Genomic DNA, 14,885 nt, shown 5'->3' with positions numbered 1-14,885 from the left:
GAGGGCAGAAGGATATACTCCACAGAGTACCGCAGCACTAGCTAATAATCCCTACCTCGAGCCCGTTTTTGGAATGAGGCGGGGTATAAGGCCATCAAATCAACCTGAGCATAGTTCCTTCTACGTGTACCTCTTCATGGTTTCCCCGTCGCTCCTCAATCTTCATGCGAAGCCCTGGCCCGTTAAGTGCGTGTCGGCTGCTATGCCACCCTCTCCACCCACCCCCACTGCCATCACCTCCTGACTTCCACATGGTCTCTGGTCAGGAATAAGGCCTGTGGCACCTCAGTCGTGGTCTTCAGCCCCCACCCTCCTTCTGGGCATTCAACATGCCTGGGAGAGCCACCCCCACCCCGCCAGCCTCCTGGCCTCACAAGCCTGGACTGGCTCAGCGCCAGTGAGGAAGTCTCTTCCCCCTGACCCGCTACTCCCTCAGGGCCGCTTCCCGCACTGTCCCCAGCAAAACCGCTCCCCGAAATGCCCAGTCCAGCATCCCACACTGATCACCCTGTCCACCCTCCACTCCCCATGGGAGATCTCCTCCCAGATGTCTGACAGACGCCTCCAACGCAGAATGGCAGAAACAGAAGTCAGTCAGAAGCATGGCACTAGATTGAACTCGTTTATTTACTGATGACAGAGGCCAACGATTCCTCAGCTATGAGAAGCTTTGTCTAAGACTACGGCTGTGAGGACTCCCTCCAGGCTCTGGGACCCAGTCTTTAGCCACTTCTCCTGGGTCCAGGCATCTCATCAAGCAGAGTGAAGTTCACATTCTTCAAGTTTTGGGGGGGCTGTCTGTTGCTGCCAACGCCTCTATCATCTTGTGGGACGGTGTGCATATTGCTATTGATGGCCTCATTGGCTACCATCTCTAGGATGTAGTCAGTAAGGTGGTCAAGCATGGTAAGGCGGAAATGATTTATGGATGAATCCGAGCCTTGGGTATGTTGATCCTCAAGCAGGAGGCGGTCCACGTAGCTCAAAGGACACTTTAGCTCACTTCTTATAAGATGGGATGGAGTCTGACAGGAGCTCGCCTGGATTTTTTTCCCCGACATGATGTTGGCTGGGTTTGGCTCCAATCAGCTCTGCTTCCTTCTCCAGCTGGATTAGGTCTCTCAAGATACCAGCAGTTAACCTTCCCCACTACATGCCCCTGCTCTTGCTCCTCATTGGTCAGGGAGCTGCCTTTGTGACATCTTACACTTTGTGATGTTACTGGTGCCCATTGTGTCATCAGGCATCAACCTGGAAACGTCCAGCACAGGAACCTGGTCACCCTAGTGACTGGACCTGATTTTGAGAAAACTGTAATTTTCTGCTTATTTTAACATTATAAAGATAAATATATGTTTCAATGGAAAACTTTTCAGTCTTAGGACACCACTCCACATTATCTGATTCTGGCCTTCTATTGTCTCTGAGGTCTTTTATAATCCTAGTGATAAATATGTAAAATGTGTTATCTAGGAGACATTACACTGACCCCCCCCCCCATGATATAATAAGACCACTTTTGCCTCAATTTACACATTGATTTAAATATTCTTGATTACATTTCCTGCATCTCATCCTTGGATTCTCTGTGAACCTGTTATAACCTCTTCCCATTCCCTCATTGATTAAACAGAATCTTTTAACACATGTTTATTTCATATCTGTATTAGTGTCTTGATTTTACACTGTTTGAGAAATACCCCCCTTGATCATTCTGGAAACCATAATGGGATGTTTATATGTCAGAATCAGGTAAACATTGTTGAGAAAGAGAAGTGTACCTTGGGCTTAGTTTAACCCCAGTTGTCTTCTTGGCTGTCCTAGGGGAAGCCAAAGCACCAAGAGATGTTGCCTCTCATTTCTCTCATTTAAATTTTCCTCTCCACTAAGTTTGTGTTTCTGCTTTCTTTTAGGTTCATTTACAGCTGATAACAGTTATATACCCTCTAGTGGCAAAAGAGAGAAGTAGAAGGAAGAGAGGAGTCTCTGATCCAAGCAATGGGGATCAAGGAGACAAACCTACATAGGTTTCAATCTGGGAATTATCTTTTGTGGCTTCAGGCTCCTCCCTCTGGTCACATGACTTTACCTGCAACCATGGCTCTGTCCTCAAAATCATCTTTCCTTTATTTTGAATGGAGCACATGCTTATAGCTCAGTAGTTTTATCACCTTGTTTTCCTCTTGTCAAATTTTTGGAGTTCCATAGCCTTCTTTTATTTCTTCATCTATCCTTTCAGTTAAAGATGGCATTGTTTCTGCTGATTCAACATACTCAAAAGTCTTGTAGTCTCCCATTTGTGCCTTGGGGATTCCTGTCTTTAAACAGGAGACCTGTTCACAGTTCTCTCCAGGAATATGCCATCCCAACTCATTGCTTCTGCTGAGATGGCTGGAGGTTACCCATGATTCACACCCCATATCACTTCAAAGAGCCCTCTGTATGATTGAATACTCTGATCTTTTGATCCCTCAAAGATGTCTAGCTACATGCTTGATTTTTATCTCCACAGGATGCTTTCCTGACATAAATCTTTTCCTTTTAATGTCTTTTGCAATCTAGATAGGCTGAGAATTGCTCCTATCTTCAAGTCCTGGTTCCCTTTTGCTTAAGAACGGTTCCCTCAATTTACTTTCTTCTATCATTTTACTGTAAGTAGCAAGAAGAAACGAGGGCACACCTTCAACACTTTTCTTGGGAATCTGCTCAACTAAATCTTCAACTAATTGTTCACAACTTCCGCTTTCCGTGTAATTGCAGGACAAAATTCAGCCAAGATTTCTGCTACTACATAACAAGAATCCCCTCTTCTCCATCTTCCATTATGATGTTCCTCATTTCTAAACCTTTACCAGGAACACCTTTGACACTTATATTTCCATTAATAGGTTGTCTTCGATGACTTAGGCCTTCTCTACAACAATGCACATTTTCTCCACTGTGCTCCTTACTTTCTTTTGGGCTCTCACCAGCAACACTTTTAATATCCACATTTCTACTAACTGTTCAAGGTAATCTAGGATTTTCTATCATACTTCTTGAAGTTATTCTAGCTGATAGCCATTATCCAATTCCAAAGCCACTTTCACATTTTTAGATATTCATTACGGCAGCAAACTACTTCGTTTTACCAAAATCTGTAACAGATTCCTATGGCTGCTAATGAATTGCTACAGATTTGGTGACTTAAAAGAATACATACTTATGGGTCGCCGGTTGTGCATCCGGCTTTTGATTTCAGTTCGGGTCATGATCCCAGGGTTTGGGATCGGGCTCTGTGTGGAGTGTGGAGACTGCTTGGGATTCTCTCTCCTCCTCTGTCCCTCTCCCCCGCTCATGTACTCTCCCTAAAAAATAAAACAAAATAAATCTTAAAAAAAATACATATTTAGTCTCGGACAGCTCTGGAGGTAAGAAGTCCACGAGAGTGCCACTGGGCTGAAAACAAGTTGCCAACAGGGCCATGCTCCCTCTGGAGGTTCTAGAGGAAAACCTGTTTCTTGGACTTTTCCAGCTCCCAAAGCCACATTCCTTGCATTTCTTGTCTGTACCCCCTTCCTCCATCTTCACAGTCAGCAGTGTGGCATCTTCCATCAGTGGTCAAATTTCCTTTTTCAGTGTCAAATCCCTCTCTGCCTCCCTCTTATATGGACATGTGTGTTTGCATTTGGATTCTATCAGAGAATACAGAATCATCTCTCATCTCAAGATCCTTATCTTAATCTTACATGTGAATTCTCTTTTGGCATATAAGGTAACACTTGCAAGCTCAAGAGGTTTGGATCTGGTTATCTTTGGGGGCCATTTTTTAGCCTACCATGGTGAGTATTCCCAGGAAACTAATAGGAAAGTGGGGCAATGAGACAGGGAAGGGAAGGAAGCAAGCAAACGTCCACTATTAATCAGCTTAGTAGCATTGAAGAACTTTAGAGGACACTAGAAGATACACTTTCCAATGGAAGATATTGCCCCAGCATTCTGGACTATCATGCTATTGGGCAGTGAGCTCTGAAAGCCTAATAAAAACCTTTACCAAAAAAATGCAGGCTCTAACATTTCAAAGTCAGGCAAATATGTATCTAATTGGTATGTGATGTGATGATATGGGCAGGACCCTGACAGCATCTTCTACACAGTAATGTTTATATACTTTCCTTATAAAGTCTTTCCTTTCCATCCTTACCTCCTTCCTGCTCTTATTGAACAAATGTTTATTGTGCAGCTACCTGGTAGCAAGCACGGAGATGCTAGATCTTTAACGGCAAACAAAACAGACAACTATTTTGTCCTTGTAAAGCATCCCGTCTAATGGGAAACACAGAGGACCAAAGAAATGTGTAATTCCAAATTGTCATGCAAAGCTTGGTTTGCAAGCCTAATTTGTTCCAGAAACAGGCCTGTTACCCAAAGCACTTGTATATCAAAGCAAATTTCCCCATAAGAAATAATGGAAACTCAGATGATTCATTCCACAACCCAAAAATATTCGTGTAAAACTGACTACAATATTATAATAGAAAAAAATAAATAAATTACAAAATATAAAGAAAAATAAACAAATTAACCTGCACTTACCTTTGAAAGCCTTTGTGGCTGGTGTGAGGAAGAGAAGAGAAGAGAATTATAATGTAGGATGACTTTCACTATCACTAATGGAATCACTGCTATCTATTGGCTCAATAGCATCTTTTTCTGCATGGGAGCCATTGTATATGCTCACACGGATGTTGACTACAGTGCAGTATTAATACACTGTCATATATAATTAATATACTGTTGGGTGCCTGGGTGGCTCAGTTGGTTAAGCAGCCAACTTCGGCTCAGGTCATGATCTCACGGTTCACAGGTTTGAGCCCCGCACCAGGCTCTGTGCTAAGAGCTCAGAGGCTGGAGCATGCGTCAGGTTCTATGTCTCCCTCTATCTATGCCCCTTCCCCACTTGTGCTCTCTCAAAAATAAACATAAAAATTTTAATATACTGTCATATATAACGACATAATATAATGTCATATACTGTATGTAATGTAACTGGCAATAAAGCAGCAGAGCAAAGGGTCTATATCTGCAGGCAGCCTGACCTAGAATGAAGCAAAGCATTCCTAAGCTTACTCTTGTATGGAAAAGCAAAGGACTGTCCACAGGTGCTTTGAAGTGACAAAAAATACACCAGTGCCAGTTGTGGGCAACTTCCAACATTCTGAAAAATCACGGATTTCCATCAAACAGCACAGCGTGAGACCGAGCATCCGAGCATGGGAGATGATCATCCACAATGCCGCACCGAGAGAGAGAGAGAGAGAGAGAGAGAGAGAGAGAGAGAGAGAGAGAGAGAGAGAACACGACGGCTCAGTTGCGATCATGTGACGTTCAGCATCATGTACTACTCGTATTGCAAGGCATCGCTCATTGACCAAGTTAAAATTTGTTAGAAATGTTCACTCATCTTGTGGAACACTCACAGAACAAGTTACTCACAATCCAAAGTTTTACTGTATATACAAAAATCATGTTCATGTTCATCCAGATACGAGAGATGGATCCAAGTTCCAAGAAGTCTATTAAAGTCCAGAATTTTTCCTTGTTTGTGGGTGGGTACAAGGTCATCTCAACCCCCATCCTCTTTTGCATTCATGTTTGGTTACATTACTTTTATTAAAAGGCCTCTAATACACTGACAGCTTAGGAATTAGCCCATTCCCATCTTTCTGAAATGTTCTTTCTCTTGCCTCATCTCTACCTTTCCATATTCTTGTGCCAGTTCTCAGTCTTGCTGTCGCTTCGTCAGAGGATATTCCTTGATTACTTGATTCCTTCATTACTCAAGTTACATCCTTTTATTGTATCTTAATTTATTTTTAATGTTTATTTATTTTTTAGAGAGACAGAGACAGAATGCAAGTGGGTTGGGGCAGAGAGACAGGGAGACACAGAATCTGAAGCAGGCTCCAGGCTCTGAGCTGTCAGCACAGAGCCCGACGCGGGTCTCAAACTCACAAACGCAAGATCACGACCTGAGCCAAAGTCAGATGCTCAACCGACTGAGCCACCCAGGCACCCAGTATCTTAAATTTATTTTTAATGTACATTTTTAAGGTAATGTGGTTCTTAGATGAGGATACTTTTGCTCTTTAGGGGACATGTGACAATGTATAGGGATACTTTATGGCATCACAACCATTGTGTGCTATTATCATCTAGGGGGTACAGGCCAAGGATACTGCTAAATATCCTACTATACCACGAACATCCCTCCTGCCCCACAAGAAAGAGTTCTCTAGTCAAAAATGTCAGTACTGCTGAGGGTGATAAACTCTGCTTTAGATCATCCATGACAATTTGGAATTACACATTTCTTTGGGCAACTGTCTTTCCCACTAGACTGGATGCTTCGCAAGGACAAAAAGTCAATTCAACTCCTTTTTGTGGTATTATTGTTATATATTAAAACTGCAGATTCTACAAATTCAGTAACACGTTGAAAGAATTATTACTTTATACTATGTCATGTCTCTGTGCCTTTAAAGGAGCTGAGAGAAGAAGCAAACGTAGAGTTACAGAGATTTTGTTCTATTAACCTCCTTATTTGTCATTTGTATTTCTCTTCATTTGTTCCTACGCATTCTAGTCCTTTTCTTAACCCAATACAGCTTTGCTTCCACCCATCTGCTGTGTGCTGTTCTTGGAAAATATATTACATTTTTCTTTTATGCATGATACACTATACAATTTTTTTTAATCTGTGAAAAAAGAAATGAAAACAAATATGCATTTCTATTGTCTTTTAAAATTACATAGTTCCCTTAACCAGTGCTTTATCTGGAAGGGTTATGGATTTGAATTACTGCCTGCAGTTGCTTGCTTTCAGTCTGAAAAACTTCATTTTTCTTTCTGCTCCTCACACTGAAAAAAATCTCAACAGTTCTATCAAGTTCACAGTTTCTTTCTTCTGTCAATTCAAATCTACCAGTCAGCCCTCTACTGAATTTGCCATTTCAGTCACTGTACTTTTCTGCTTCAGAACTTCCATTTGGTTCCTTTCTATGATTTCTCTGGCTTTACTGGCATTTTCTGTTTGATGCAGCTTTGTCATTCTTTAATCATGGTTCCCTTCAGGACTTTAAACATATTTCTTAGAGGGACTTTGAAGTCTCTTTTAAATGCCACATCTGATTGACCTCACAAGTTTCTGTTGCCTGCTTTTGTTCCGGTATGTGGGTCATATTTTTTGTTTGTTTGTTTCTGTGTGTGTCCCACAATTTTTTGTTTGAAAGTGGCAATTTTAGATAATATAGTAACTCTGAGTATTGGTTCCACCACCAAGTGCCTATTATTATGTCTCTATTGTTTAGTAACTGGCTGGATTATTTCAGGGCAGTCGGCAGCCTCCCCTTACGTTGTGAAACCTTTTATGTGGTTCCTCATGGGCTGCAGGTGTGGGTATGACTCCTGTCACCCTGGGATGCCATTGGTTTTGGCACAACTCTCTCCGTCTCCTTCTCCGACCACAACCAACTGTTAAGCTCCACTAGTTACCAGCTGATTGTTCTACTGTATTTAACAAATGTTCTGAAGCGTGAATTATTCCACAGGCTGATCTAATCAAACCCAGGCTCTCTTGAAAGATCAGTTGCTTAGGTCAATGTTTAAGATCTGTTCTGTCCCCAGCAGGGCTCCTCCCAGGTGCCTCTTTCTCAGCCACTCTCCAGAAAACTAGCCAGCCTACAGTTTCATCTGTACTTCCAATTAATCTACAAATCTTTTCCCAGTAGCCTTTCATCACAACCTCCACTGTTTTTGAGAGTGCCCTTAAGTTCAACCTTCTCCATACTTTGTTGCAAATGAAATCAGCTCTTTTGGTAAGGAATTCAGCGTTCTCTGTTTCTTTTCTTTTAATTTTTAAAAAAATTTTATTTTAATGTTTTTTTATCCTTGAAAGAGAGAGACCGTGAGCAGGGGAGGGGCAGAGAGAAGGAGACAGAATTTGAAGCAGGCTCCAGGCTCTGAGCTGTCAGCACAGAGCCCAACACGAGGCTCAAACTCATGAACTACGAGATCATGACCTGAGCCAAAGTCAGCTGCTTACCTGACTGAGCCACTCAGGCACCCCTCAGCATTCTCTGTTTTATGGTCCACTTCTCCTCCAGGGCAACAATCCCTGAGACATGGCTCTGGTAATGGGGGTGGGGACAACAGGACATTTTTCTGAGTGACACTCTTCCTTTAGGAGCTGAACCCTTATGGAGGGAAAGTAGCGTCGGCTCTTCTCACCTTGCCTCTCACTGTATATCACAGTACTTGTATATGTGATCAGGTCACAGTATACTCAGTGATGCCACATCCAAGGTAGAGACTACATCCCATGATGGGGGGGTTAGGAGGAAGAAGCAAGCCCCCATCTCTCAGCCATACTTGCTCAGAACTGAGTCTTGGCAACAAGTAGCTGGAGGCAGAATGGAGTAGGAGTTGAAGGGAGAAAGAGCCCTGTGTCCTTTGCTGCACAGTCTTAAGTGGAGTGTTTCCATTTTGCTGAGCTAGGAGGGGAGTGACATGGCATGGGTATCAGTTCAGATATCACAGGCTCACTGCAACTTCTGAAGTTTTAACAGATTTTCTTGAACACATACTTCATTTGTGTATGCCCTTAAGACCATTTCCAAAGACTTTATTTTTTTCAATATATGAAATTTATTGTCAAATTGGTTTCCATGCAACATCCAGTACTCATCCCAAAAGGTGCCCTCCTCAATACCCATCTCCCACCCTCCCCTCCCTCCCATCCCCCATCAACCCTCAGTTTGTTCTCAGTTTTTAAGAGTCTCTTATGCTTTGGCTCTCTCCCACTCTAACCTCTTTTTTTTTTTCCTTCCCCTCCCCCATGGGTTTCTGTTAAGTTTCTCAGGATCCACATAAGAGTGAAAACATGTGTTATCTGTCTTTCTCTGTATGGCTTATTTCACTTAGCATAACACTCTCCAGTTCCATCCACATTGCTACAAAGGGCCACATTTCATTCTTTCTCATTGCCACGTAGTACTCTATTGTGTATATAAACCACAATTTCTTTATCCATTCATCAGTTGATGGACATTTAGGCTCTTTCCATAATTTGGCTATTGTTGAGAGTGCTGCTATCAACATTGGGGTACAAGTGCCCCTATGCATCAATACTCCTGTATCCCTTGGGTAAATTCCTAGCAGTGCTACTGCTGGGTCATAGGGTAGGTCTATTTTTAATTTTTTGAGGAACCTCCATACTGTTTTCCAGAGTGGCTGCACCAATTTGCATTCCCACCAACAGTGCAAGAGGGTTCTCGTTTCTCCACATCCTCTCCAGCATCTATAGTCTCCTGATTTGTTCATTTTGGCCACTCTGACTAGCGTGAGGTGATATCTGAGTGTGGTTTTGATTTGTATTTCCCTGATGAGAAGTGACATTGAGCATCTTTTCATGTGCCTGTTGGCCATCTGGATGTCTTCCTTAGAGAAGTGTCTATTCATGTTTTCTGCCCATTTCTTCACTGGACTATTTGTTTTTCAGGTGTGGAGTTCGGTGAGCTCTTTATAGATTTTGGATACTAGCCCTTTGTCCAATATGTCCTTTGCAAATATCTTTTCCCATTCCATTGGTTGCCTTTTAGTTTTGTTGGTTGTTTCCTTTGCTGTGCAGAAGCTTTTTATCTTCGTGAGGTCCCAGTAGTTCATTTTTGCTTTTAATTCCCTTGCCTTTGGGGATGTGTCAAGTAAGAAATTGCTATGGCTGAGGTCAGAGAGATCTTTTCCTGCTTTCTCCTCTAGGGTTTTGATGATTTCCTGTCTCACATTCAGGTCCTTTATCCATTTTGAGTTTATTTTTGTGAATGGTGTGAGAAAGCGGTCTAGTTTCAATCTTCTGCATGTTGCTGTCCAGTTCTCTCAGCACCATTTGTTAAAGAGACTGTCTTTTTTGCATTGGATGTTCTTTCCTGCTTTGTCAAAGATGAGTTGGCCATACGTTTGTGGGTCTAGTTCTGGGGTTTCTATTCTATTCCATTGGTCTATGTGTCTGTTTTTATGCCAATACCATGCTGTCTTGATGATGACAGCTTTGTAGTAGAGACTAAAGTCTGGGATTGTGATGCCTCCTGCTTTGGTCTTCTTTTTCAAAATTACTTTGGCTATTCGGGGCCTTTTGTGGTTCCATATGAATTTTAGAATTGCTTGTTCTAGCTTTGAGAAGAATGCTCGTGCAATTTTGATTGGGATTGCATTGAATGTGTAGATAGCTTTGGGTAGTATTGACATTTTGACAACATTTTTTCTTCCAATCCATAAGCACGGAATGTTTTTCCATTTATTTATATCTTCTTCAATTTCCTTCATAAGCTTTCTATAGTTTTCAGCATACAGATCTTTTACATCTTTGGTTAGATTTATCCCTAGGTATTTTATGCTTCTTGGTGCAATTGTGAATGGGATCAGTTTCTTTGTCTTTCTGTTGCTTCATTGTTAGTGTATAAGAATGCAACTGATTTCTGTACATTGATTTTGTATCCTGCAACTTTGCTAAATTCATTTATCAGTTCTAGCAGACTTTTCGTGGAGTCTATCGGATTTTCCACGTATAATATCATGTCATGTGCAAAAAGTGAAAGCTTAACTTTATCTTTGCCAATCTTGATGCCTTTGATTTCCTTTTGTTGTCTGATGGCTGATGCTAGAACTTCCAACACTATGTTAAACAACAACGGTGAGAGTGGACATCCCTGTCGTGTTCCTGATCTCAGGGAAAAAGCTCTCAGTTTTTCCCCATTGAGGATGATGTTAGCTGTGGGCTTTACATAAATGGCTTTGATGATGTTTAAGTATGTTCCTTCTATCACGACTTTCTCGAGGGTTTTTATTAAGAAAGTTGCTGAATTTTGTCAAAGGCCTTTTCTGCATCGATTGACAGGATCATATGGTTCTTATCTTTTCTTTTATTCATGTGATGTATCACGTTGATTGATTTGCAAATGTTGAACCAGCCCTGCATCCCAGGAATGAATCCTACTTGATCATGGTGAATAATTCTTTTTATATGCTGTTGAATTCGATTTGCTAGTATCTTATTGAGAATTTTTGCATCCATATTCACCAGGGATATTGGCTTGTAGTTCTCTTTTTTTACTGGGTCTCTGTCTGGTTTAGGAATCAAAGTAATACTGGCTTCATAGAATGGGTCTGGAAGTTTTCCTTCCCTTTCTATTTCTTGGAATAGCTTGAGAAGGATAGGTATTATCTCTGCTTTAAACGTCTGGTAGAACTCCCCTGGGAAGCCATGTGGTCCTGGACTCTTATTTGTTGGGAGATTTTTGATGACTGATTCCATTTCTTCGCTGGTTATGGGTCTGTTCAAGCTTTCTATTTCCTCCTGATTGAGTTTTGGAAGCATGTGAGTGTTTAGGAATTTGTCCATTTCTTCCAGGTTGTCCAGTTTGTTGGCATATAATTTTTCATAGTATTCCCTGATAATTGCTTGTATCTCTGAGGGATTGGTCGTAATGATTCCATTTTCATTCATGATTTTATCTATTTGGGTCATCTCCCTTTTCTTTTTGAGAAGCCTGGCTAGAGGTTTATCAATTTTGTTTATTTTTTGAAAAAACCAACACTTGGTTTCGTTGATCTGCTCTACAGTTTTTTTTAGATTCTATATTGTATATTTCTGCTCTGATCTTTATTATTTCTCTTCTTCTGCTGGGTTTGGGGTGTCTTTGCTGTTTTGCTTCTATTTCCTTTAGGTGTCCTGTTAGATTTTGTATTTGGGATTTTTCTTGTTTCTTGAGATAGGCCTGCATTGCAATGTATTTTCCTCTCAGGAATGCCTTTTCTTCACTCCAAAGCATTTGGATTGTTGTATTTTCATTTTCATTGTTTCCATATATTTTTTAATTTCTTCTCTAATTGCCTGGTTGACCCATTCATTCTTTAATAGGGTGTTCTTTAACCTCCATGCTTTTGGAGGTTTTCCAGACTTTTTCCTGTGGTTGATTTCAAGCTTCATAGAATTGTGGTCTGAAAGTATGCATGGTATGATCTCAATTCTTGTATACTTGTGAAGGGCTGTTTTGTGACCCAGTATGTGATCTATCTTGGAGAATGTTCCATGTGTACTTGAGAAGAAAGTATATTCTGTTGCTTTGGGATGCAGAGTTCTAAATATATCTGTCAAGTCCATCTGATCCAATGTATCATTCAGGGCCCTTGTTTCTTTATCAACCGTGTGTCTAGATGATCTATCCATTTCTGTAAGTGGAGTGTTAAAGTCCCCTGCAATTACCACATTCTTATCAATAAGGTTGCTTATGTTTGTAATTGTTTTATATATTTGGGGGCTTCTGTATTCAGCGCATAGACATTTATAATTATTAGCTCTTCCTGATGGATAGACCCTGTAATTATTATATGATGCCCTTCTTCATCTCTTGTTACAGCCTTTAAAGTCTAGTTTGTCTGATGTAAGTATGGCTACTCCAGCTTTCTTTTGACTTCCAGTGGCATGATAAATAGTTCTCCATCCCCTCACTCTCAATCTGAAGGTGTCCTCAGGTCTAAAATGAGTCTCTTGTAGACAGCAAATAGATGGGTCTTGTTTTTTTTATCCATTCTGATACCCTATGTCTTTTGGTTGGCACATTGAGTCCATTTACATTCAGTGTTATTATAGAAAGATATGGGTTTAGAGTCAATGTGATTTCTATAGGTTTCATGCTTGTAGCGATGTCTCTGGTACTTTGTCTCACAGGATCTCCCTTAGGATCTCTTGTAGGGCTGGTTTAGTGGTGACGAATTCCTTCAGTTTTTGTTTGTTTGGGAAGACCTTTATCTCTCCTTCTATTCTAAATGACAGACTTGCTGGATAAAGGATTCTCGACTGTGTATTTTTTCTGTTCATCACAGTGAAGATCTCCTGCCATTCCTTTCTGGCCTGCCAAGTTTCAGTAGAGAGATGGGTCACAAGTCTTATCGGTCTCCTTTTATATGTTAGAGCACGTTTATCCCTAGCTGCTTTCAGAATTTTCTCTTTATTGTTGTATTCTGCCAGTTTCACTATGATATGTCGTGCAGAAGATCGATTCAAGTTATGTCTGAAGGGAGTTCTCTGTGCCTCTTGGGTTTCAATGCCTTTTTCCTTCCCCAGATCAGGGAAGTTCTCAGCTATGATTTCTTCAAGTACACCTTCAGCACCTTTCCGTCTCTCTTCCTCCTCTGGAATACCAATTATGCGTAGATTATTTCTCTTTAGTGCATCACTTAGTTCTCTAATTTTCCCCTCATACTCCTGGATTTTTTTAATCTTTTTCTCAGCTGCTTCTTTTTCCATAATTTTAGCTTCTAGTTCACCTATTCTCTCCTCTGCCTCTTCAATCCGAGCCGTGGTTGTTTCCATTTTATTTTGCAGCTCGTTTATAGCATTTTTTAGCTCCTTGTGACTGTTCCTTAGTCCCTTGATCTCTGTAGCAATAGATTCTCTGCTGTCCTTTATACTGTTTTCAAGCCCAGCGATTAATTTTATGACTTTTATTCTAAATTCACTTTCTGTTATATTGTTTAAATCCTTTTTGATCAGTTCGTTAGCTCTTGTTATTTCCTGGAGATTCTTTTGAGCAATTCTTCTGTTTCTTCAATTTGGGTAGTCCCTGGAGTGGTGCGGAACTGCGGGGCACTTCCCCTGTGCTGTCTTGAATAACTTGCGTTGGTGGGTGGGGCCGCAGTCAGACCTAATGTCTGCCCCAGCCCACCGCTGGAGCCATAGTCAGACTGGTGTGTACCTTCTCTTCCCCTCTCCTAAGAGCGGGGTTCACTGTGGGGTGGCGTGGCCCGTCTGGGCTACTTGCACACTGCCAGGCTTGTGGTGCTGAGGATATGGCATATTAACTGGGGTGGGTAGGCAAGGTGCACGGGGGCGGGAGGGGGCAGGCTTAGCTCGCTTATCCTTCGGTGATCCTTTTTGGGAGGGGCCCTGTGGCACCGGGAGGGAGTCAGACCCGCCACCGGAGGGATGGATCTGCAGAAGCACAGCATTGGGTGTTTGCGTGGTGCAAGCAAGTTCCCTGGCAGGAACCAGTTCCTTTTGAGATTTTGGCTGGGGGATGGGCGAGGGAGATGGCGCTGGCAAGCACCTTTGTTCCCCGCCAAGCTGAGCTCTGTCGTCCGGGGCTCAACAACTCTCCCTCCCGTTGTCCTCCAGCCCTCCCGTTCTCCGAGCAGATCTGTTAACTTATAACCTTTCAGATGTTAAGTCCCCCTTGCTGTCCCAACACACTCCATCCAGCCCCTCCGCTTTTGCCAGCCAGACTCAGGGGCTCTGCTTGGCCAGCGGGCCGCCCCTCCGCCCCGGCTCCCTCCCGAGAGTCCGTGTAGCCCGCACTGCCTCTCTGCCCTTCCTACCCTCTTCTGTGGGCCTCTCTGGGCTTGGCTCCAGAGAATCCATTCTGCTAGTCTTCTGGCGGTTTTCTGAGTTATTTAGGCAGGTGTGGGTGGAATCTAAGTGATCAGCAAGACGTGGTGAGCCCAGTGTCCTCCTACACCACCATCTTCTCCAAGAATACCCCCATTTCCAAAGACTTTAAATGGTTGTTTTAAAAATGACTTTCACCAGTTTTCTCGGGAATTGGTCTACAGAGATGTTTCACTTTCCTGCTGGAAGCAGAACTCTGGTTGTGACTTTTAAGTTACTAAGGTTTAGTAGCTTATTACAAAGCATTATTGTAGCAATAGATGGGTGCTCCACATAAGTCAACACTGGAGCCACTAGAACCCCAGCCTCCCAGTATTTCATGTGGAATCCAGAATATTCCCTCCATTGCAGTCGAAGCCACCATAGGGACTTAGTGAAATAAATCACTTACATGGTAAATAATACC

The 14,885-nt window shown here is 42.1% G+C and overlaps 1 protein-coding gene across 1 annotated transcript; it reads right to left on the bottom strand.

The window, feature by feature from the left end:
- Positions 1-609: 609 nt before the first annotated feature.
- LOC106982015 (huntingtin-interacting protein M) lies at positions 610-1,470 on the bottom strand. The gene has a single exon (XM_015080163.3). It carries the CDS (start codon positions 1,059-1,061, stop codon positions 723-725), a length of 339 nt encoding a protein of 112 aa, XP_014935649.3. The 5' UTR covers positions 1,062-1,470; the 3' UTR covers positions 610-722.
- Positions 1,471-14,885: the final 13,415 nt, after the last annotated feature.

Source organism: Acinonyx jubatus, chromosome X (assembly GCF_027475565.1).
Source record: "Acinonyx jubatus isolate Ajub_Pintada_27869175 chromosome X, VMU_Ajub_asm_v1.0, whole genome shotgun sequence".
NCBI classification, from domain to species: Eukaryota; Metazoa; Chordata; class Mammalia; order Carnivora; family Felidae; genus Acinonyx; species Acinonyx jubatus.
This window is presented reverse-complemented; position numbering and strand designations above follow the sequence as displayed.

Bases quoted from the DNA above. Each gene is read 5' to 3' on its own strand.
- LOC106982015 (XM_015080163.3), bottom strand. From the start codon at position 1,061: ATGTCGGGGAAAAAAATCCAGGCGAGCTCCTGTCAGACTCCATCCCAT.